We start from the raw sequence: 26854 nt of genomic DNA, 5'->3' as shown, positions 1-26854 counted from the left end.
CAAGAGCACAAGTGACCTTAAATCAGTACTGAGACTGGCTGAGACTCTAGAGACACACGCTCTCAATGCATTAGGGGACACATTAGCAACCAGGAATCCGTCAGGGAGAACGTATGAGATAATTTCATCCATCTGGACTTACAGAAAGAGCAGGAGCAGCTCTGCTAAATAAAATAAACTAAATTGTATTCATTTAGCATTAAACATAGATAAAGATAAGTTTATGAGTTTGAGGTATTTGTAAAAAAAAATACCGTGAAGTATGTCTCAAAACATTTTTTCACAAAATATTGCAGTTACTGTTAGTGTTTTAAATAATTGTATGTTTTGAAAATGGTATAACTGATTTTTTTTTATGTATTATTTCAACATGGATATGAGTTTCATATTTTTGATAGGTTGGCACTTGTGTTTTCAGACTAGATATTTAAACATTTCTCCCTTTGATCATCTGCTTATCTTGGTCAGTGGTGGTGGTGTTGACATCAAGATAGTCTTTTCAGCAAAGTAGAGTGTGGTGTAGTGGTTAAGATTCAGGGCTGGTAACTGAAAGGTTGCTAGTTTGATCCTCGCTAACAGCAAGCTGTAACTGTAATCGCTTCAAATGCAATTTCTTGGGCTAATGTATGAATTGACGTCAATGGTTTCGCTTTGGGAAGTTTTTTTTTTGTCTGTAAAGTAAAAAATAAACGCCCGCCTACAGCGCCCCGAAGTTTGATATTTTGCATAACCTCAATCAAATCTGAATTAGCAAGAAACAACATAAGTTTGTCCACAGTGTTGTCTCCCTCGGTTTGCGCCACGTCTTGCCAAAGGGGTTGGAATACGCCACGGCAGAATCCACGGCAAACACTGAGGGGGAAAATCTAGCACAAGGGAGAAGAGTTTGAGAGATGCCAGCTGCTTTGCCATCTGTCACTGTCAAGACTCCACTTGTGGGACACTGAAACAACTTCCTTGAAAAGTAGCCGAGATAATCCACAATAGTTTTCACTTGCAATCTCGATTCCCCTGTTGGAATTCAACATTCCACCATGTGAAGCGGAGATGGTTAATTGGTGGCGAAATCCAGGAGATGTTGGCCGTCCTTTCACGTACATGTGCATATTTTGAAGTGTGCGACGAGCCAGTCTTGGCAATCGATTCTGAAATTGCCTTTCAAGTGAATAAACGTGTGATATATTGTCTAGTTTTGAGCTCGGAGCCAAGTTAGGCTCGCTTTTAGCAAATGAGTTGTGTTATATCAGCAGTTCACCAGTACCGCTTCTGTTTTTGAGTTCTCATACGTTAAACTTAACGCTCAAAGTCTACTTGCCCTTACTTGCGCTTGATTCCTCACAGGCAAGAGGCCACAGCCGAGGTCCTCGTCTCATCTCTTCTTTTGTCACACAAGCGCTCATCAAACCAGTCCAGATGGAGGAGCAGTACTAAATGAAAGTATTCAGTGTGAAAATCGCAGATTTTTTGCAGCGGTCATCTGGTGCGCTATCACAGAAGCCTTTTGTGAGATAGAAACGCTTGATAGAGGCTGCAGAAGTCTGGACAGCGTCTGGCCGTCTGTCCTGGTGGTCTAGCACATTAGGCGAGGGTGTACGAGCCTGTCAAAACAGGAAAATTAGACCACGGGGGTCGTCAGTAAACTAATTGGGTAACAAAGAGCATACGCAGCCCTGCAAACCCTCACTTTAACGGTCGGCGAGCAGAGATAAGAGAGTTCACATCTAATGCGTTCAGAGGGGGGAGTTCACTCTTATTTATTTACCTATGACTCAATATCACGAATAATTTTACGAAGACCCCATCTTAAATCACTTTGCTCTTTAATGCTGCCCTGGAAGATTATGCAAATGGTTGCTACCTCATGCTGAGAGTTTTCTTTACCCACATTCACTCTAGGTTTCAGAGGTTGTATCACATCTGATCGCGTAGCTTTCATAACTTGCATCTAACGATGAGAGGAATCTGCACAATGCAATGACGTTTCATGCAATTGGTTGCCCGGCAGATGCCACCAGCCTCCTCGGGCCTCCAGGTATGCTGATATCTGTACAGGTGTACGAGACGTACAGAGAACACCTTGTTATTGGCCCAATAGCTAGCTCTTGCTGTAGGAGTCGACTGCAAGTTGCATGCAAAGATCAAAGAAGCCCGCAATTGGATTCAAAGTGGGAATTGAAATTGAAATAGGGGATCTATGAGGAAGGCACGCCATTTCACGAGCCGAATCTGAGCACAAGAGCAGGGCATGTTCCTCTGCCTCCTAGACATTATTACAATGCAAAGCAAACATTATGAATTCAGTGTCGCCATGTCCCCTGAACATAATATGCATGCGAATTATGTGCAAAGTGCATTCAACTTCAGTCGGGCAACCTATCACTTTAAGTGCATTTCTTTCAAATTGTGCCATTATAAATCTAGCTCATCACAGTATATCGCCGGGTGCATGTGCTAATGAAGTCCCCAGCAGCCCTCTGACTACACCGTTCAGCCCTGGAGGAGAGAGACAGCGACAGGAAGAGCTCCTGTCCTGGAGGCTAAGTGCTCATTAAACCAGATGGCATTAGAGCTGAAACCTTTCCATGCCTGATGCTTCAAAACATGTCGCGATGACTATATAAATCCAATGTAAGGTGCTGGCTAGCATCTACCCCTCATTTTGTAATTCATCAGATGAACCAATCAGACGATCAATATCAGGAAATGTGACATGTCAAAGAAAAGGAGAAATGACAGACAAAACACGCTGTACAGCATGTCCTGTTTATTCGCCGTTGTTCGTAATCTCGATTAAAACCGTTTGACTCTGTGAAGGCCGTTGTTTAGGAGGTAAATAGGACACATTTCCATCTTCAGAAAAGATTGCGATTAAATCAGCACCGAGTCGAACTATGTTTTAAAGCAAGGTGATTTTGAATAAATATGCATGGTTCCTATAGCAACGGCGAACAGTGCAAAACGATAGGCCCGAGCAAACCTCAATGGGTGTTCCTTAAAAGATTGGTAGAGCCGGAGTGATTCTCAATTTAATCGATTTCAAACGGAAAAGTCAATTTAACAAAGTTGAAAAGAGAATGCCGCAGAGAGGCGAGGAGGAGGAGGGGGGCTGAAAGCATTCTTTTGCACTCAAGCAGTAAACTAACTACGGCACGCGGGCTGAGATTTCTTCCCCATTATCTCCCACCTCACATTTGCTCTTAGGCAAGCAGTTTAAAAGCCAAGCGATTGAGCCAGTGATCCAATTTGAAATGCAGAAATGATTAGAGCAGCTTGCCTCATTTCATATCGAAATTCTCTGATTTATGACAGGGCAGGCGCCAAGATCTATCTCCAAAGGGAATTAGCGTGCAATTTCTCTTTTTGCATATTTCCGTTATTTAGCCTCCCAATAGCAGATGCTCGCTCTAAAAAAAAAAAGAAGAAGCAAAGACGGCACCAAGGAGGAGGTATCTTTTCATTTTAGGCGATGAAACCACTGCCATTTAAAAAGAGCAGGCTGGAACGGATGACAGACATGGGAATATATTTTCTGGGCTAGATAGTGATTTTGAAAAAATACAGGGCTTTATTTAGTTTATCAAACAACACATGAAAAGGAGAAACATCAGGGTTTATTTTTAGAGAATCCATAATTTTGTGTGGATGCGTGTGAAGGGGATTTGGACGTTTGCTGCGTGGAATGGGGGAAAAAAATGTCCCTCGCAACTCACCCGTCCAGCAAGCCTGAGGAAATATTAATACGCAGAGATAACGAGAGCTGCAGGAAAATCTGCCTTAATGAAATTTCCAGTTGACCACATGCAATTTGTTTCATCACGGTGAACAACTAATTGAAGTCGCCGTATCGAGGGTGCGTTATGTTGTAAACAGAGTCTTAGAGCAGGTCCGGTCCTGTTATCCTCACCTTCAGCCTGCACCTCTGCCTCGAACCCTTGCACATGTCAGCCTGACATACGACATTCATATAGTGCTGTGAATACAGTGTGTGCATGTGTGAGGTAAGGCTGGACATCAGTTGCTGTAGAAATGAAGGTCGGACTGGCTTGTTTGAAAGAAATCATTTGTGCATTACATTAAAGGTATGCAATTCATGCATTCCCTGGGAATATAAAACATGACCTTTGCATTGCATTGGCATTGCTAGTGACATGCTTGACTGTTTGAGCTACAGGAATTTCATTCAAGCTAAAACATAATACAAAATAATTCGTTTTTCATTTATTTATTTCCTTGAATCTTGAATTTGAAAATATATTAAAATGCAGATATTCAAGGACATAAATCTAACAAACAAAGCCATTTGTTATATTTCACTGGTTGTATTAAGAAATCTCAAAAGCCAGAAATTTCAAGTTGGTCTAAAACATACACTCTAAATGTACTACAAAAATGTTCTTGATTGATTAAAATAGAGTGGAGTGTTTATCATGAGGATGTAGATGTGACAAATCCGTATGTAACCATATTTCTCATGCTGAATTAAATGATATTGGTCGAAGGCTTCAAATCAAAAGGTATAACCAGCTTTTAATCTCTTCCCGTGCGGTTTGGTAGCAGAAATGAAGGGTGGGTCGCGTGGACACTGGGATTTCCAGTGGCCCTGTGAGAAGCGGTCGGTCAGCAGCACTGCTATCATTAGCCTGTTGTTTACATGCAGGCCTGGAGTCAGGGTGGCTCACAGTGTCACCAGCCACTTTCTTCCCTTCACCTCCTTCATCTGATCAGAGGATCAGGGTATCAAGGCCGGATTAGCGGCGACTTGGGATTTGTGTGATTGGTTAATTTATTGCGGCGATGGCGGGTCTTTCATCTATGGCAACATTTAATCAGCTGCCGCCACACAGGCTATTACAGGTTAGCTCCTTTCTGCGGGCCTCCGTGCCACTGCCATCAGCTCCATCACAATTCCCCCTGAAATTTCCAAATTATCTGGAACAGGCTTTAGCTGCTCCGTAATAAAAATTAGAGCTGATTCCCGATAGAAGCTTTCACTCGTACCGGGCCAATTATAAATAGTACAGCCGTGGCTCGGAAAGAGGTGGAGGAGAGAAAAAAGGGAAGGGAGGGAAAAAAGCCAACTCTGAGAGATGTTAGCGAGGAACTTATCGGCAGCCCCTGCTTCCCTGCTCTGATCCAAATCCGACCAGCTGAAAATTTATATTAGATTTTATCACACAGGCCTAAGTCGTGAAAAATCAATGAAGGTTATCTTTTATGTTGCAGCAACTTGTGGAAATATTGATTTTCATTTTATAGCGAATTTGGAGCATCAGTTTGTAATCACTGGCTAGCTGACTACACTGTTTTGGTCACTGTATCTCTTACACATGGAGAGAGAGAGAGATGGCGAAGCAGTGGAGTGAGACTAGAGATCTGTTACTTACACACAGCGCCTCCGGTGAAGGTCTTAAATCAAGCGTCACCTCAGCATCTGTCTGCAAATGAGAGACGCTTTCGCTTCACTTGTACATCGACGAGAGAATGCAAAGCATTATCTACTGGTTTATTGTAGTATGTGTGTGTTCATTTGCAAACTGTTTTTGATCCGTTTTGTTTTTTTGCTTAATGCTATTAACCTTGAGGATTGTTCAGTCAAACATATTCCAGCAGATTTGCAGTCTGTCTTTGATATTTAAATGTCTTAAAATCATTCTAGTGCTAAAATCACAATTACACTATATTTTTTTTTTTAACAAATGGTCAGTTTCAATAGATTCAAGGGTCTCTGAGAGACCAATTCAGAATAGTATAGTATACAGTATGTATACTGTGCAAAGTTTTGAATTGTTGCGAATGTTGCAGTAAAGGGGTTATTGTTTTATTAACTGATAATAATTACACATCAAATCAGCCTATTAGAATGATTTCTGAAGGATCATGTGACACTGAAGACTGGAATAATGATGCTGAAAATTCAGCTTTGCATCACAGGAATAAATTACATTTTAAGTAAATTAAAATAGAAAATGTTTCATTTAAATTGTAATAACATTTCAAAATATGTCTGTTTTTACTGTATTTTTCATCGAATAAATGTAGCCTTGATGAGCATAAGAGACTTCTTTCAAAAACAATAACAAAAACTGTAATTATTCAACTTCTGATCAGTAATGTATATATTTCTATAATACTCAAATGTATTTTTATGCATTAGAATACAAAATAATCATAACAGAGCCACACTGAATTAAACATGCAGGTCACGTCATATATTTTGAAACACCTTTTGAAACATCTGCCTACTGCATACAGAATATAATATTGACGAATAGCAGATTTTGCATCACATGATACTCATCTACTTATAACTATTCACATGTGTGCCCATTGTTTCATGAATTGCATCATTAGCTGCTTTGGCTGGAGAGCTTCTGGGCCTTAAAAGAAAGAGAGAGACAGACAGACAGAGCAGACCTTTGCTTCTGAATAAGAGATGACTCCAGACGGTGGGGATCAGAGAAAGGGTTAATCCGATTCTCATTTTAGATAGTTGTCGTGGAAACAATCAGACGGTCTCCGGTGCTCTTTGACAGGCCTGTAAAATTCTCAGGTCAGCCTGGATATAAGGTGTTATTGTATGGCTAATTTGAAATGTGAAACAGGAGCAGTGTTAAATGTCCGAGGGTTCTCTGTCTCGCTGCCAGCGTGCGGAAAGACGCCCACGTAGACGTCCAGGTGGGTGAGACTGCCAGGTGAGGGTCAAAATAACCTTTACGACAAGGCTTTACTGAAAGATTCTTGAAATCATCTCAATTGTTTCTCCTAAATAAGATGGAGAGCAAATGAAGACTTTTCTCAAGATTTCTGTGTCTGCTAAGAAAATGTTTGTAATCTCACAAGAAAACATTTTGTGAGTCTCTCACCTCTTGTTTCAAATTTTGAGATACTACTCTTTAAAATATAGTTTCCAGAAGGGGGGGTTTTCAGCGATGACAGAAGAACCATTGTGGGTTCCATATAGAACCTTTCAGTGAAAAGTTCTTAAAATAACCTTTTTCTTAGTGTGAAGAACATTTTAATAATCTAAAGAACCTTTTTCCGCTGTAAGGACTTTTTATGCAATGGAAAGGTTCCATTGATGTTAAAGGTTCTTCATGGAACCATCAACGCCAATAAAAAAATATATATTTTGAAGGGTTCAGAGTAAAGGTTCTTGCACACCAAGTCTGAAATTTTTGTATGCGTTTTTTCGTTTTCTTTCGTATTTGTCATGCTTTCCCATCAAAATGCTTACTACGGATGCGAAAATGCTAAAAATCACAGGTGAAAGTTTCGGAGGCAGTGTGTAAATGTGATATATATTTTTTAACATGCAAAAATTTTGGACGAGAATTTTTGACTTAAAGGTTTCGAAAGGGAGGTTTCCCAGCAATGCCATAGAAGAACCATGAGTGCAAGGTTCTTGAATTTCCTTTTTTTATACTGTGAGGACCATTTTAATAATCTGATTAACCATTTTTCCCACTAAAAAGAACCTTTTATGCAATGGAACATTAAAGGTTCTTCATGGAACCTTTATTTTTAGCAAATATGAGAGATCTCAATATTTAACATTTCTCAGTAGATTCTCTCTAAATTCTCACATAATCTGAATTTTGCCACCCACATTAATTTTATAATTGTATATGCTGTCTGTTTATTTCTCCTAAGGAATTTAAATCTGTAACAAAGTTGATGCTTAAATGAGCTTTGAAAGAGTAACCACTGAGCAACACTTCCTTCTGACATAGTTTGACAGTGTGTTTCTGACATGCATACTTTGCAGGAGCAAATCGCAATAGCTCAGCACTTGCAGGGGATGTGGACTCGGGAAAGGAAATGATGTCACGTGAGGCGCCTGAGAGTGACTCCAGCCCATTTTCACTTAGCTAAACTATTTCTGCTGCACTCTAATGAAGGTGTGCCTGGGGCTGTCTTTCTGGGCGTCTAATGGCCCAGAAAGACAGACATTTTGCCTGCCAGTAATGGGCTACTGTAACAGCTGTCCAAGATCTCTACCAATCCTGCCTCGGAGTGAGGAGATGATGTTCTCTAGGCTTTCATTGGCCTTTAAAAAAAGCCATTTGAAAAATGAAATAGAAAAAAAACTGGCATAGAGAACAGCCAGGCAGCAGCGGCAGTCCTTTCTCCACAAAAAGGGTGCATTTTAGTAGCTTTTCTCTATCTTACCGCTTTCACCTTATAGATAGAACTTAAAGCGGCGCGTTTCGACCCCGGCCAGAAAAGAAAAATGACGTTACACATTCGGAATAATTTGCCGGAGCATTATAAAAACGTAACCTCAATCGGCCTTTGAAATGGATACTGATTCTTTAAATTCTTCAGGGCCCGTAGCAGGAAATAGTGAGATGGTGGCGATAGGGAGGCACAATGTGGCCAAAGTTCAGTCCTGAACGCTTGCCTTCTCCTCGCCGAAAGCCATCCGCATTCTTTTTGCTATTCCAAGGCACCTGAAATCAGGCCGTAATCAGAGAGATCAGAAACTGGATCGCTGAGAAAAATTCGGGCTGATAATTCCACACTCTCCAGAGTTAAATGAGAGGACCCTGGGCTGGTGGAGAGGTTATTGATACTGAACACACCATTAAACTCTAGAAACTGCCTGAGCTTCAGTGTCACTTCTCATCATGTGTGCATATATAAATCCCAGAATTCTCCTCTTCTCGTCCACAGGACAGACAGGTTGTCTTATTCTTTGGTCTAGGGGTGTGCGATATGACGATTTTTGATCGTGGACGATAAAAATGTCTCCACGATCTGCTTTTTAAGAAATATCGTAGTATCGTGCTACAGCACACATTATGTCAAATACAGTTCTGGCGCCGCCGTCTCTATGTACTGTACAACACCACATACAGCAGTAGAGTTACTCTGACAGGACACTGCACTTATTCGCGATCGCAAAAGTACATTATTTGCATACAAGCCTTGCTGGTTAAATGTTTAATTCGCGCGCTGGTCTGACGTGCGCTTGTTCTGAGCGGATACACCTGAAGCACGCGCACTAAAACGCCTGTCTAACAGCGCCAGAGCGCCTGATTACTCAACTAAGTTATATTTTGCGCTAATACTGTCAAAACACACAAGGTTTACATACAGACTGAGTTGGTTATCTCTAAAATGAAAGTAAATAGTTAAGAGAGAAACGGATGCGTGCCTGTACTGTATATTAGATGCGTGCAGCTCTTAAAGGGACAGGACACTAAACATGCTATCGACTGTCATTAAAGAGATAGTTCACCCTAAAATTTTATTTCTGTCATTATTTACTCAGTGGAAAACCAAACAGTTGCTGGTCCACATTGACTTTGATAGTAGGAAAGAAAAATCCTATGGAAGTCACTGAGGACCAGCAACTGTTTGGTTTTCCACCTTCTTCAAAATAGCATTTATAAATGTTCAGCACAAGAAAGAAACTCATTCCGGTTTAAAACAACTTTTGAGTAAATGATGATATAAAAATACAACATTATGACAGAATTGACAGAATATTAATTTGTGGGGGAACTATTCATTTAACGTTAACAAAACAACAAAACGCAAAAGAGAAAAATCACTCACTATTCTTGACTGAAAAACTTTAATACAGTTGCTTTAGGATTCAGTCTATCTAGTGTTTTATTTTTATATTTGTTCATTCAATTTCATTGAATGCTCTGCTAAATACACCTATTGTACCTGGAAATAAAGCACTGTTTGTTTTATTTGTATATTATGTGTATTTGTAATGTGTATCTTTGTTCTTATTTTTTAATAAGAAAAATAAAATAATGACAAAGATTTTTTATCTTCGCCCACTTTGGCCTAAATATCTGCCATGCATCTTTGTCTTTCTAGTTTGGCTGTAATGCTCAGACAACTTGTAAAACCAAAATAGTAAAACTAACAAAGAATCGTGATAAAAATCGTGAATCGTGATATTTCTATAAAAAATCGTGATATGATATTTTTCCCATATCGCCCACCCCTACTTTGGTCTATCCTAAAATGGTTCAGTTTTATGTTCATTCCCTTTTATAGAGGAAAGGATGTTAAATCAAGTCTTAACAATAAGGAAGGCCAGTGCCATCTTGTCACTACTTATTTTTTTTACACTTTGCAAAAATTTACAGTAAAATATTTGGATTTCTATGATGTATTAAATGTTACAAATCATGGTGACTTAAACCAAAAGTTTAGGTTCTGTAAGCTTTTTTAATGATTTGAATGAAGTGTCTTATACTCTCAAGGCTGCATGTTTTTGAACTAGAATACAGTGAAAACAGTAGTATTATTATAATTTAAAATAAATATTTTCCATTTTAATACATTTTAACATGTAATTCATTCATATGATGCAAATGTGAATTTTCAGTAGCCATTACTCAGATCTTTTTATTCACTTTTTTGAAATGTACTTTTTTGAAAAAATTACTGAACATTTGCACATAAGAAAATATGTCTCTAGAATATATTTATAAAATCTATAGTTCCCCACCAAAGAATTATCAGTTTTTATTTTTTCGTCCTCAAATTGTAAGTTTTTTTATTATTATTATTATTATTGTGTGTGTGTGTGTGTGTGTGTATATATAATTTTTGTTTATTTTATTTTGTTTCTTTACACAAAAATATGCAACTAGCTGGAAATAATGCATCTAAACACATTCTTATTGATGCTTTCAAGACAATCACTCATTTTGACATTTAACAAAACTAAATAATCAATAAATAACAGAAAACCTACATTTTTACCTACATTTCACTGCTGGTTATACTCTGTATAATTGTGTATGTGACAAATAAAAATCTTGAATCTTGAAAATGTATAATAATCTTGGTGATAAATGAGCAGAATTTACAACAACATTGTAGAATACATCACAGAAAACAGATCAATGCATGTTAAATGTTTAGTGAGAAAGCAAAGTGTCATTAACTGACCCAAAACCAATACTCCCTGTGTTGGATGTGTAAGAAAAAAATCAGAACGTAATCTTAATTGTTGAGCCCTGTTGAAAATCATAAAGTTCCTTGTGCTTATGAGCTTGTTGCTAAATTGTCCCCAAATAAACTAATTGTTTGTGTGTGTTTGTGTGTTTGTGTGTTTGTGTGTGTGTGTGTGTGTGTGTGTGTGTGTGTGTGTGTGTGTGTGTGTGTGTGTGTGTGTGTGTGTGTGTGTGTGTGTGTGTGTGTGTGTGTGTGTGTGTGTGTGTGTGTGTTATCTCCACCGCTGCAGAAGACGAAGCCGCACGTCCCTCTGGTGCTGCATGCAGGCCCCAGGTGGCTGCTGGATGTGACTTGGCAGGGAACAGACGACAACAAGAACAACTGTGTGGTTTACAGCAAAGGTAAGAGGACGCTTTATCTGCCCCGTACCAAACACACCAGCACCGCACTCTTCCGCTATCTGCATCTCTTTTCTTTCTTTCCTTTTGACCCATATTTGTGTACATCTACACATATGCTTTACACAGAGATGTTTGGTGTGGCTTTGGTTCCCATGTCTCATACATCTATTAGTGGTGTGATTTGTAATGTAAGGTCGTGGGGTCACAGTTCATTGTGGTTTTGCAATGACAAATGTCATTCGCTGACATTTGCTTTGTTGACATTATTTTCCGTGTTTCCAAATGCATTTCAACAGCGGATGGCCCAAAGGCGTCAGTGATTCACGCGTGTTTCTTCAAGCATGTAGCAAATCATCTGGACTTCAAACGCAACATTAAGATCTAATAACCCATCCATGCTGTCTAAACTTCACACAGTATGAGTGAGAATACACAGCTACAGGTAGCAACACGTTACAACTCTTAGTATTCCACCAGAATACTATAATTTCAACAGTTATTATTACTGTAAAATCATAATAAATTCCAAGCCAGGCTCATTGGAATACGTGCCTGTGGCGACAATTCTGCAAAATTATATTACATTGCTTCTTGCACGTTTTGCAATTTCAAAGTGAAATATCCAGTGAGTGGCACTAAAAAAAGTGTTCAGTTTTATCCAAAACAGGTGTTTTTATTACGTTGGTTGCTGTATGAAAATTAAATGTCCGGTGAGATGCACTATAAGTTTAATGGTTTATCGTGTTTGAAAATAATGTACAGAACCAACAGTGTTACCAAAAGCAAACCTGGGGTAAAAATTTATTTGATAAAGCAACCATGCCATTTTCGTTTTTCACAAGATTCATACCTGATGCTCTGCATCATAAGTGCTATGCTGCACTGGGTGGGCTACCGAGCAAGTTTACGTTGTCTGAAAAACAATGCGTATGTAGCTGGTTTTGTGATGCAAACATCAAAATGTGCTACAAATAATGCACTATGGTAAAACTGTTTTGAGGTCATAAAATGCTATGCAAGAAACTGCTCAAAAAGAAGTCTTTATTAATAGATAATCTGCCCTGTAATCATAATTTGTGTCAACAGGAATAAAAGTTCTCTTTTTTTATAATTTCAGCTGGAAACTGCAGTGAATTGTATGTATAGGTATGTTTTTGGAGTTTTGTAAAAATGTAGGTTACAATTGACAATAAAATTGTCATTACAATGTTCATGTTTTGATAATGTGATAGTAGCTAATAGCATATTTAAAAAAAAAAAATAACATATTTTTACTGTAGAAACAACTATATTGCCTGAGGAAAATGTATAACTCTGTTTGTAAGCTGTTTTGAGTTTTTGCATGAGCATTGCTGCAAGGTTGCTAGGGTTGTTGGTTGAAGGGTTGTTGTTGGGTGGTTGCCGGGTAGTTGAGTGTTGTTTGTGGTCACTGTTTTGGCTTGATTCCATCAGTGTCAATCGATTTTTTTTCTTGTCCAGTAAGTCTCTCAACAACTCTTCTTAACAAGGTAATAGGCATTAGCTGAGGTGTTAGCAATGTAATTTGGCTAATTTATTATTAGTCATTAGCCTAGCAAGCAGTCGCTTTTGTGTTTTAGCAGAAACTGGTTTCCATTATACATTTTTGGAAGGGAAGGGTGCTGACTCTTTGGGGTGTTGTTCTTTATGAATGCATGCTTTGATGGCTATATTGCATTGAGGTGCACGTATAAACAAGTAAATAAGCAAAGTACAAGGATTCCAGAGCGAGAGCTCTCATTTAGCCAAATGTTTTTCAGATGATTATGACTCTCTCTGCGCTGAAACAGACTTTCTTCCCCCTCAAAGTGAACACGAGGCAGACGTGGGATTTTTCATTTCCCTGCTCTCATCTTCTAATCACTGCACTGCACTGTGGGGCTGATCCTCTTTACCAGTGCCTTCATTTGTGCACTTTATCAGAAAATCATTAAAGTTTTGATAAGCTGTTAAAGAAGATTACGCAGTTCTTTTAAAATCGTCTAATCTTTTTGCCAGGAGACTGAATATGGGAAACAAAAAGGCTAATAACAGGATTTCTGGAGTGTTTTGTTAAGTCTCTATAATTTATTCTCTGCCTTCATATTTATTAGCGAAAGGGAATGTCTCCACTGTGAGGTCACCGATTCATCTTTGCTGGACTGTATTTTATCAAACGGATAGTTATGGTTTTGGATGCTGACTGGTCTGATTGGATATTTAAATGTAAATGCATTCTCATTTTCTTCTGTTATTACATTTATATTAATTTTGCCATCTTCTAATGCTCACTTAAAGTTAATATTTAAATATTTTAAATAATATTTTAAATATTTTAAATAATTTAATAACACTGTTAAATGTAATATTTAGCAAATTTCTAAATAAATAATCAGTTTCTGTTTTGTTCATATTTTTTTTTATTAAAATTAGCATTACAATTGTAATGATGCCTAAATTCTAAAAAAGAAAGAAAGAAAACCTGAATTTTAATTTCAGCCGTTTATTATTTGTCATATTTGGCCATAACATTCATTCATTTATTTATTCATTATATGCACTTTTTGTAAGTGTTTGCCAAAAAATGAGGGATAAAATAAAAATGTACATTTAAAACAATAAATAAAAATGAGACTCTGAGGAAGAAAATAATGCACATTTTTCTGTTGGCTGACATACTTGCTTAGGATATAGCAGAGATTTATTGACATTTTATTGCAAATAGTTGCATCAGCGTTCTCTCAAGGCCTTGAACATTCACAGTCCAGTCTCTGTGCACAACATTACCCTCACTGCACTAAAACACTTTCTATGAACAGACACACATGGTGAATATGGGAATTGTGTGTTTGCTCCAGTAATAAATGCATCCCACAATCCTGTACAGTTTAATTGGTTATATTCAGGCCTGTTGGGTGTGTGTGATTCCCTGCGGGCCGCTCTGAGCGACCAATAGAGGACTCACTGAAAATAGTGCAGCAAGAATAATCAGGAAAACTAGGAACAACAAACCTGTAAACAAATCATTTTAGCCTTGTCTTACTTTTATCCTCTGTATTTCTTGGTTTTGGCTCAAATGAAATATGTTTATTGCCGTTTCTGAATATAGATGCTTCAGATTGCCCTGTGCAAGAAATGTAAAAAAAATGTTTGGACTTTTTTTTTGCTCGACTGAGTACTTTTGAATGAACATTACAAGGTCTATTCACATTTCTGCTTTTTTCAGTCACTGCAGTGTGATTATCTGAAAGAGTTTTTCCTCTTCAATGTATTATTGTGGAATCATCTATTTTAGATAAACCTGCCCCTACCCAGCATGAAAAAACAAGGTGAACTGTGATTGGTTGATTTACATGTCAGTCAGATGTTCTTGGCCAGGTTGAAAGTCTGGATCTTCGTCACTAAATTGACTGAGGCAGCTTTGAATTTGAATTGTCACAAATCTGACACATATTTTGTCTTAAAGCAAATTTATTATTTATGTAACCTAGTTGTGTTGTTTTTCTAAGACGTTAATATGCCTGTCAGACACTGAAATGACACTCAAAATCAAATTTATTCTTTTGAAATTTGGGCAGCAGACATTTGAGCTCTTGTGCGTTTGAACAGCAGATATTCTGCTCTAGTGTGTCTGATTATTTAAAGGTCACCTAAATTTTTCCTCTAAGCCTCTTAGAAGCAGGAACAGTCAGATAGAGCGTGTCAGAGGAGTTGAGGGGGAAATTTGGCCATTGTGCGTGTGGAAATTGACCAGTGTAACGAGAACGTTTTACATAAGCTCATAGACCGCAGGACTGGACTAATTCACTGTCTTTGTGCATCTCATATTCTGTAATTCCTCTCCATCTGATTCTCCTCCACACATCTCTATTGTGCTTTTGCTGTGACAGAGTCAAAGCAGATACATGTTACCTTGACCTCCATCGCTGCCTTGACCTCCTGCCTCTTCTTTTCATAATCTTCTGTCTCTCATCATATCTGTGTATATAGGCACTAAGGATGTGAATCATAAAGAACTGAGTGATTCTGATTCAGTTTCTGATTCCATTTAAAGGGGTCATCCGATGCCAATTTTCCACAAGTTGATATGATTTTTTAGGGTCTTAATGACAAGTCTATAACATACTTTGGTTAAAATTTCTCAATGGTAGTGTAAAAAACACCTTTTTTTTACCATGTCAAAATCAGCTCTGTTATCAGCAAGCCATTCTAGTCCATGTTGCTTTAAATGCTAATGAGCTCTGCTGACCCCACCCCTCTCTTCCGTGGAGTGACGAGCAGTACTGTTTACTTTAGCCGCAAAACTGTCTAATTAGTACATCATTAGGAAAGGCAATTTGCAAGGATTCATAAAATACCCTTATACTCACTTCTTTTGTAGGTGAGACTGGATCACGAATGATTTGCGTGAACATAAACGCATTTAGGCAGATTGTGGACTGGCGCATTCCCTTCAAAATGAAAGTAACGTTAATCCTCTGTGTCTTCAGCAGCTCAGATGTCGGGAGTAAATGACAACTGCTATGTTCATTATAGGGCTGTGCGATTAATCGAAATCGAATCGCGATTTGAGATGTTGCGATGTGGCCTGCGATGTGGACGCGATATTCTCTGTTCCAGATCAAACGCAAATGCATAACTGCCAGCCTTGAGTAGCAGTATTACTAACCAATAGAGTGAGCACACCTCCGTTCTCCCCAATCAGCAATGCTCTAGCCAACTGTGTAAACGTCTACCATTAAAAAAAATAAAATTAGAAAGCACGTGTGAGTGGGATTATCGCATCTACAAGGTCAGATCAATAGTCAGGGAAAGTAATACTAAAGAAAATTTTATGTAATAGGAGATTACTTCAGCTTCGAAATGACAGACACCGAACAAAAAAAGGTTCATTTGCAAGAGCTGTGCCACAACGCATAAGAGCTCCCTTATCGGTTCTGCTTTTAGTACTACTGGAGAATAAAAGATACATTTTCTTATATGTTTTTATTAGTACATGAACGTTATCTTACACATTTTATCTCCCCAACAGATTCTAATTTGAAATAAGTTTATAATGCATGTTCGCTATTTCCAATTCAGAAGACCGCACACACAGCCTGCGTCTTTGATTGCTTCTCATACTCACTCATCTCTGCCCCACGCGACTTATATCCCGCATCTCACGGACGAGCCATTTACACTTGCTGCCCACACGCAGCCTGTTTCGTAATCCTCGTTTATACCCACGGTCTGCACCGCACTCTATACGAGCGCATCTGGCAACAACCTGTGTCAACTCACGCCTGGCTCAAACAAATGTAAATTCAGTCTAACTGCTTTGCTAATTTCACTTGGATGAAATGGAACATTCAGCACATTTTCCACTTGTTCTTAAAATCGCAAATACTTAAAAATGAATAAATTAGCCTATGTAACCTATGTAATACTTTAATAATTGACTAAAGTAATACAGTTCTTTATTTACACAAAATAAACAAATCTTTCTGGTGAAATTAAGTAAATTATGTAAAAGTAATAATACCATTATAATCTTCCCTGCTGAAAAAACAATAGAACCCCTCACAAAACACAATAGAAAATGTAATGGATTGAAGGGTTATAATGGGAATTGTATTGGTTTTAATATAATGGTGTCTACTGGCATTTGATGGATTCTATTGGTGGGATGTAATCTGGCAGATGGGAACCAATACAACAGTAATTCCTATTGCAATAATACCTAAAACACACTACAAAAAGGAATTTTGTAATGGTTTTAATGGAAACCATAAGAATTTCTGTGATGGTTTCTATTGTTTTTTTCAGCAGAGTAACGATACCCATACTGTGCTGCACACTATTGACAATATTGAGCTGAAGCTTGACTTTGTCAAATTAAAATCACTATATCTGTCAAAGAAAATCACAATTAGATATTTTCCCCAAATCGCACAGCCCTAGTTCATTATTACATCCAACAACAAAACACCTCAATCGCTTAATCTGAGACATTCTTGTTTTCCCCTGGACCGGAGTCGACACAATGGAGGACTGATGACAGCTCACACGGGGCAGGTCTAAGGTAAGACGGCCTTGTCAATCAACTACCGTAGGAGCGGCCTGCGCAGAACTACGTCATTCTGTCAGGAATCTCTGATTTGAGAAAGGGGATTTAAAAATAAGGATTTAAAAAAAAAAACACTGGGTGGATTTTTATCATTATAGGATGGATGTGTACACACACTTCCAACACACATCTATGTTCAAACAACTTGTAAAGTGAGTTTTGCATCCGATGACCCCTTTAACCAATTCTGTTCTTCTGTGATTGCATTGATTCTTTAATGATTCAAATGATTCTTTTAGTACACTGAAGAAGGACCCCCTTCAAATAATTAGTCCTAATTATATATTAGGTTAATACACAAAACCATAGTTGTTTTGTTTTGTTTGTTTTTATCCATGCACTGGTCAATTTTTCTTCACCTGTGATGTCTTGCCTTAAACAAAATACTGAACAAAAGTCATTAAACTGCTTTTGGAGCTATTTGGTGAGTCTTTTTGACTGGCTCATTATAAAAAGACCAGCTCATATGAGTCATTTTTCATCCATTTCAGCCTATATCAGACTGCTGTATGTTAGTCATTGCATATGAGTCTTTTGTTTTTTGTTTTTATTAATTATTGGCGCCAAGTTTTGCCTCGCAACATTCAATTGAAACTCACAGTTAAGTATGATTTATTTTGCAGTGTTGCTGTAGATTCAATATCAATGCAGAAAACGCTAAGAAGCACTATCAGAACCAAATGTCATGCAAATGATTTGGTTGCCATATTTTTTTGGAACTGGTTCTGAATACAAACCCAATCTCGATTCCCAACCCTAATAGGCACCGAAGTGTTTCATCACTGTACAAACCGAACCTTCAAACATATATTAATCTCCATTTGTGTGCACGTCTTTGTGTAAGCGCAGTGCTGGGTGAGGGGTTTCACGCTGACAATAAAGCGCTAGAAGACGGACACATGCCAGCTGAGTTTGGAACGACACAAAAGACAAACGCTGTCGTGTTTTAAACTGTTAAGGCCATTAAATTGTTTTCATTTCATCTTCCGCTTTGAAAGGCACGGAGGCAAAGCACACGGAGGTGCCAGGGTTATTATCTCTTATCTTTGAACAGCGGAAAATACTGCGACGCATAATAACCAAACAACTGCACACAATGTAAAATTTCATTATCAGGGTGTTAAAACTGGGTTGTACCCTGAAGGGGTCCCCACCACAGCTCTGAGCGCCAGCGTAATTATGTTTAATTAAAATACAACAGAGATCAACAGAATCATTTTCATTAGGAAATTATTAATGATTCTACCGTAACAATAATTGATTGCAGTGAGACGGGCTGCAAGAACAGACGGTCAGAGAGAGAGAGAGAGATGGGAGAGTTGCATAATTTTAAGTTGAGAGCACACACACACATTTATTGGACATAAAGTGGACTGAAACAAGACCGTGTCATTGAACTGAGACCAGAGGCTAACAAAAGGAATCATGTTGAACATTGCCACATTATATTTGATGAACTTTAACATTTTATGACTAGTAATGGGAGGACTGAGTTAAAATAACCTCAGCTAACTCTAGTCTTTTACCGTGTTCATGTACCAATTGAATTTAACCGTACTTAATGAACTATCACTTATAAAAAGATACCATGTTTTTTGGACTGTATTATCAGAAATACTGTGTACTGTACATACTATGGCACATGAATTTCAGTACTGAGAAACTATCTGAAGCACTACCTGAAATGCTAGATGTGTTTCAAAATGCCATAGTATTATCACTGATGCTGTGATTTATTTGTAAAGATTTGTAAATGTCCAAAAAACATGATATTGCTATGGTAATGTGGCATTACCATATTCAAAAATCTAAAATAAATAAATATTTACTATATTTAAAAATATATATTATTACTATTGTGCAAATAAAAAAAACAGTATTTTCATGTTACTGTAAATATTCAGAAAGCATGGAACTAATATGGCATTGGTGCATGTTAAAAAAAACGTATTATTATGGTACATAGTAAAAAAACATAATACCATGGTAAATTTAAAAAGCATGGTGCATGAATTACAGTACCATGGTGTATTTTAGAGTACCATAGTATTACCACTGATGCTTACATTTTTTTGTAAGGATGGTAAATGTCCAAAAAAACATGATATTGCTATTGCACAATTCAACAAACATAATATTACCATGGTGCATTTTCAAATTAAATATGGTATTATAATGGTATTATAATACATATTAAATACATACATGCATACATACATAAAACTATGGTAATTAAAAATGCTATGTGGTATTATTATGGTGCCTGTTCAAAACAGCATGATATTACCATGGTGGGTGCATATTCAAAAAACATGGTAATACTATGGTACACATCCAAAAACATTGTATAACCATTGTGCATATTCAAAATACAGAAAGAAAATGGAATTACCGTGGTTTCTGTTCAAAAAAAGTATGACATTACCATTGTGCATATTCAGAAAATATGGTAATATAATGGTAAATGGGGGGAAAAAGACATTACCATAATACCATGGTGTATGTTCAAATATGTATTACTGATTCTTTAAGCAGAAGGCATTAGTGACACTACTGTGTTTCACTCTGCATAATTTGTCTGTATGTACAGCTTTAGTAGCAGTGTGCAGTGTGTGTGCATGTGTGTGTGTGTGTGTGTGTGTGTGTGTGTGTGGATCACAACCTCCTGCTGCTACTATTAATTATGATTCAATTGTGTAGCTCTGGAGCTGCTGAGAGTGATGTTCAACTCCCCCGTGGCATTTCTAATCAGCTCATGAAGTACCTGCACCTGGAGTGTGTGTGTGTGTGTGTGTGTGTGTGTGTGTGTGTGTGTGTGTGTGTGTTTCAAGAGTACACACACTCCTCCTCTCTCATAAGAGTGTGTGTGTGAGCTTGATGATTTAACCTGCATAATTGTATAATCGATGTTGAGAAATGCCTGTGCATCGATTTCCAGAGGGCAGACAGATCTCAGTGTCACTGTGAGAGCTGAGCTTTAACACACTGTCTGGAGCTGAGCCTTCAATACAGAGACACACAGACACAGTAAACGCTTCACTTCCTGTATACCACAATACATCAGCAGATTATGGCAAAGCATCAGTTTTGCTGAGCTCTTCTACTGAAATAATATAGACTTTAAACATGCTGTAATACATGTCCTGCTCATATTTCACCCAAAAAAATATAAAGAAATAATATAAAATAAAAATGTTATACAATTACATATTAAATATTAATAAGTATAATATAAAAATAAATGTGATATTTAATAAAATATAAATAAATATAATATATGTATATGAAGAAAAAAATAGTTTATTGTTTTAATATTAATTAAAAAAAATTATTTTGGCATTATTTTATTTATCTCATTACTGTAATTGTTTAAAATGTTAAAATTATTGTTTTAGTTATATGCATAGTTAAAATGGTAAAACATTTGGTAGTAGGCTATTTTTTGTTAAAAAATAATTACAAATATTTGTATGACTACTTGCTGTAGTAAGTAAAATAATTAGAAAAAATAAATTAAGTAATAAAGACATAAACATCCGTATGCATTGGATTAATCAGGTTTTGTGGAAAAAATTGCTGAAATGTTATGAAACATATAGACACAACTTAATTAAATTTTGTTAATATAATATAATATAAATTTATGTATATTCTTATTTTCTTTTTTTATTTGGGGGTGAAATATGACCCCCATCAATTAAAAAATGATTGACAGGTCGATAACAGTCTGTGATTTGCTAGATTTCTGATTGGCTACAAAAGCGCGGGCCGCTCCCCTGGCTCTTGTTTTGCTGTTTCCAGAGCCTGCGGCGGTCACAGAGACAGGTGTGATTTCTCAGGACACATATTTCCTTGATATTCAGTGCTTGTGAGATGATGGGGCCACAAAGCTCAGTAAAATAGATGTCTACAGTAGGAAGAGCGGCTATATTTTCATGTTTATTTCTTCTTTGTGTACAGTGGGGTGACAATTCTTGTTTTGTGTGCTGTGATTCTTCACACTCTATATGTCTATATGTACCGTGATGCTCATTTCCCTTTTCTAAATGGGAAAAATCCACCCACACCGTGGCTATTTTTTCCATCTGCCGACATTTTTCACCATGTTTAAGCACATTATTGTGATTATCTATCTCTTGCGCCTTTGGACATCAGCATAAGTGGATTTAGAGGCTTTCCTGTGTGTTGATTTTTAAGTTTGGGCTCGAGTCTCTTTAAACACGGGCAGAATGGACTTATCACCAAACGATTAAGAAGCGAAAGCTAATGTGATTATGAATATCATTGTACGTTCTTACAGCATAATCAACAAGGAGCACTTGAAAAAGAGTCGTTGACATATCTGTGAGTGTTTAACTATAGAATAATTGAATGGAAAATTACTCTCCTGAAATAGCCTATATATTCTTTTTGCCTTTATAAGCTCTTGAACCATCCAAAGTCTCAGAAACCAATAGAACAAATTGACCATCTCATTTGAAAAAATCAGCCGTTTTATTCTCGAAGAAAGAAACCTTTGGTCTTATAGTAAAAATGATAATAGTAAAATCAATATGAAACATTCACAAACTATTTTATTCATTTAATCTGCCATTTCCAAGTGAAATCGGATATTGAACCAGTAAAAATTGTAAGGCGGGACATGATTTGTTCATGAAAACTAATAGATTTCATTGTCAAAAACCTTGTTTGATAAAAATGGTTTAGATCTGAAGAAAGAGTGATTTGTGGACAAATAGTGAAACGCGTCTCAGTTAAAGTCATCTGGAGTTCAGGTTTAGGAGAAGACAGCAAGAGAGAGAGAGTAAATGGATCTGAAAGCATCAGGCAGGTCACCAGCCGCCCACTGAGTGAGGATAGATGGCGGTCCAGTCAACTTGTCTCCTCGGCCGCAGGGCTGCACTCTTTATGCAGCATATAATAACTGTCAGCCTGCATCTATACCTCCTCCGAGAGGTCACTAATGCCACATGCATGTTACATACACACATACTCTATACAATTTACTGTACACACTTCATAACTTGCTCTGACGTTAAAGGGATAATTCACCAAAAAAAAAAATTCTGTTACAATTCACTCACCCTCAAGTCATTCTAAAGCCCTACAACCCCTAACTGAAAAAAATAAATAAAAAAAACATCTATAAAAGTAGATGGGGTTACCATTCACTGTCAGTACCATTAAGATTTATAAAATGTCTGATATCACAAATCCATTTTTCTGTTCAACTCAACCCATGCAATACCTAGGTTCTGAGACTGAAGAGACTTTTGTTCTTTGGGTTTTTTAATTGCACATCATATCATCAAAGATATGCAAAAATGCTTTATGAGTGATTTTGAGTTGTTTAGGATAAATGTTGATGTAGTTGAAATACTGAAATAATTGGTGATATAAAATACTGTTTTTCCAGTATTTTGATGTTAGCTTCTTGATATTTATGTATTTGTTCTAAAATAGCATAAATGGTGTCATATTTTCAATTAGAGAAATTAAATAATAGCAATTATTTTTCACTTAATTTAATCAAGCCACTTTACTAACTATACTAATACTCACCAATATTACAATATGTAGTAATATCTAACATATATTTACCATATTGTACATGAATGAAAGGGCATTTTTGATTGAGGCATATTAAGCAAAACAAAGTTGTGTATTGATTCACTTCATGGACAGTTTGAACTTGAACATTGAAATGAATTGTATTTACTTTAACTGTGTTTTTGTAACTGAAGTTTAACTCGTCCACAGTTCAAATACTGTGCTATGAAAACCAATCATGGGATTTGTGAATGAATCATTCAGACTGGTTTAGTGAGCTGAGTCAATTGTTCAATAAAAAAGATCTGACTCAAAACAATGATTAATGTCAAAATCAGACACTATATTTTGCTCATAAAGTGATTCAAATTTTGATATTGTTACAATAAATGACCCAATTATAATAGTCAAAATTATTTTGGAGTATGTCATGTTAGTATGTTTGCCTGTCCTTCTCACATTCATCCTTCAAACCATAAACATGCCTTCTGACCACTCCATAACTACCACTTACTCTGCTTAACAACCTCTTTCTGCTCTGTTCCTGAGCACTGCAGAGAGAGAGAGAGAGGTGATGGTAGCGCCATCTGTCCAGTCTCTGTGGGTATTGTCATAAAGAGAGCCTAATGTTGTCATCATCCTTACATGGCAGAGGTCATTACCGTTTATAGAGGCACATGAAACTTTATGGCAAATGAACATATGCTGTCATGATGTGAAAAGCAATGAAACAGGATCTGAACAAAAGCCCCACAATGAACTTGCATGACCTGTCACATAAATTAAAGGCACGCTATGTAACTTTTGGCATTCTAGCGGTTAACAAACAAAACTGCATGAATCTCAAGGAGGAACATTGCAGCCGGAGCTGCTTCTGTGTGTTTATGGATATGATATGATGTTGCCCAGACAGGTCTAAAATCCTCATAATATAAGCACTTATTAAAGGCATACAGTAGTGATTCAGGATTTGGCATAAACACAGTTTTGGAAGATGGATTCATGATGTACTCGCTAATTGTATACATTTTGTAAATTAAAAAAAAAGTTACATAGTGTACCTTGAAGTAAAGTACATATTTTGAAAGGCACCGTAGAGGTGAGTTTGTGTTTTGAAACTCAATGATTTTCCATGAAATTCCATGTATTTTAGGTGTGAAGACTTCTAAGAAAAGAGTTGAAGGTTTTTCAAATAAAAAATGTAAAATACATTTTTTTATTTATTATCAAATTAATTTTATTTTTATTAGAATTTTTTTACAATCACAGATGAATTTTATACATAATTTTACAATAATATTCATTGGCAGAAACAATAAACGTCACTGGATTTAGTATTTTAAGTAAGTACATAAAATTCATTGCAGTCAGTTTGTGTGATATTTGTAAATAAAATCATTTTATTTCAGACAGACAGAAAAACAAATTTTTTTTTTTTTTAAACCTTTGATTAAAATGATTAGATTACTAAATCAACAGGAAATATTTCTGTATTTCTGTTTTTTTAACAAATACTACATGGGTAATATCTGTGGTTTTATTATCCACAGCAGTTTTAACTGCTATGAGTATGAATTTTGCTGCCATCATTTTTGCAATTCCATTTAATGCCACTTGTGGTGTAAAAATGATGCAATTTGCACTTTCACATCTGTTTTTGTGGTGCCTTTCCACTCAGCATGACGATCAGTTGCTTGTTTTTTACCGCTCTCTGTGCGTGTTTATAAGTGAGGGTGATTTCTGGGTTCTGGTCGCCACGAGGTTGCCTGCTTTTCACTCGATCCGGGCTTCAGGTTGATTTAAAGACCGTTAGGAATGGCAGCGCAAGGGAGAAGACAAAAAAAAGACTGTCGACAAATCAACTCACGCCAATGCCTCTCAAGGTTTCAGCTGCAACCTATTCAGCAGGAGAAAAGAGAAAAATATATATACACTCTATCCTGTCAGGGGCTTTTGGCTTATCTTGAGTGACTGTCAAGGCTGGGAATATCAGGGAATGGACAGAAACATATAAAATTAATAAGCTCCTGGATGTTGTCGGAAGTTATGATGCTTCCATAAATCCTGGTTTGATCAGAGAGGACAAGGCTTAAAGCCGGAGCCGCCTAACGCACACGGCGAGTGTTTTTGGGCCTGGTTTCTCATTCTGTCGCCGAGATAGAAGCCCTTAGCTGGCGAAATAAGATTTATCTTCTTTCCTCCCCCTTTCATGACTGACAAATCTGAGAAAGCTGGAGGCGACTCGGCAGCCATTACTACCTTTAATAAAGGGCATGGGCTCAGCAAGGTGAAACTTGGGTCAAAGGCAAAAAAAATGCGCAGAAGAGAAAAGAAATTGGCGCTTACTTATCAGTTGTACGTCCCGTGTTGGGTGAAAGGTCGAAGAGCTTTTTGTTTGTTTGTTTGTTTCTTATAGCAAAAGGATGGATGCTATCTGTCCCGGCATCCAAACCGCAAGGCTTTCTGGAGTGGTGCGGGTAATATTTCATGTCAAGAATTAGGCAAGTGAACCTCTGTGGTTTTTTTCAGTGGGTGGCAGAGAGAAACATTGATCATCGTCTCAGTAGCGAACAAAAATGCGTTGACTTTTTCAAGAGGATGTTCTGTGTGCAAATACATTCATTGCAGGGAAAACAAATGCTGACTGTGTGTGTGTGTGTGTTTCATAAAGCTTGATCGTGTAAGAGTTGTATTGGAAGGAGAGAAAAAAAAGCATAACAATAGCAATGCTTGCTGGACCAAATTAGAAAAACTGTATTTCAGTTTGAGGGGTTATATTGTGAATATGTCATGCTTCCTGGGCATGTCAATACAAATACATTCACAATGATTACACAGAAGAAATAAAACAAAGAAATGCAATTCAAATCATAAATAAATCACTCAGTTCTGATACATACAAATGTACTGAGGACTCATTTATTCAAGTTTCACTTCAGAAATCATTCGGATATGCTGATTTGCTGCTCATTTCTTATTATTATGTTCACTTGAAAACAGTTGTGCTGCTTAACACTTTTGTGGAAACCATGATGCATCTTTTTTCTTTGATGAATAGAAAGCATTTATTGAATATGAAATACTTTACTGTCAAAATCTTATACACCCCAAACTTTTTAACAGTAATTTAAATAAAAATTCAAACTCTACAAAAAAATAAATAAATAAAAGTGATTTTAAATGTTACAAGTGAGTTTTGGCATCACAACATTTTGATGCAAAGTATGAAAAATGAATATCCATTTTGAGATTTGCTAAAGATTACATTTAAAAGAGTTTATTGATTGATTGGCATTTTAAAGATTAACTAAATGTAATCTAAGGGTGAATAAGGGAAATAAGCACAATTAAATTTAATATACACATTGTTCATCCTGTCTTTCATGTGTATATTGTGTTTGTTGTTATATCATTCTAGTTGTGTAAAAATACGTTGATGCACCTTGAGAATTTGAAAGCTATTCTTTATTATTTAAAAGTTATTGTTGTTAGAAGGTTGAATGGCTTATGAGGAAGTGACCTGTTCCATGTACTGTAGATTGTAGATTAACAATTTTTTCATTTTTTCACAAATACTACTCAATTTATGTGTAAAACTTTTTTAATTAGAAAAAAAAATTATTATGCACCTTCAACTGTGACCTAGAGGAGATATTCACAGCTTTAACTATCTTGACTAAAGGTCCTGTAAATGCATTCTGTGAATAAGTGTTTTCTAGGAAATAATTGAATTGAGTGTTTGACGTCTGCACTCTGTGTGCTTTACTGCTGGACTGGCTTTGAGCTGAAGACTCTCAGATTATCCTGTGAATTGCTCTACCTGTGAAGTCTCCGGTTCGCCGATGGCTCTTCTGCATGAATTATTCAG

The 26854-nt window shown here is 36.9% G+C and overlaps 1 protein-coding gene across 2 annotated transcripts in view; it reads left to right on the top strand.

Annotated features, from left to right (window-relative positions):
• The window catches only part of LOC306887020 (zinc finger protein ZFPM2-like), a 162393-nt gene that overhangs the window by 87876 nt on the left and 47663 nt on the right, over nt 1-26854 (top strand). For both annotated transcript variants that reach the window (XM_079444478.1, XM_079444479.1), the window contains one exon: nt 11219-11330. In XM_079444478.1, coding sequence (XP_079300604.1) covers nt 11219-11330 — 112 coding nt within the window. The remainder of the gene's footprint in view (nt 1-11218; nt 11331-26854) is intronic.

Source organism: Barbus barbus, assembly GCF_936440315.1.
Source record: "Barbus barbus genome assembly, chromosome: 21".
In the NCBI taxonomy this organism is placed as follows: Eukaryota; Metazoa; Chordata; class Actinopteri; order Cypriniformes; family Cyprinidae; genus Barbus; species Barbus barbus.
This window is presented reverse-complemented; position numbering and strand designations above follow the sequence as displayed.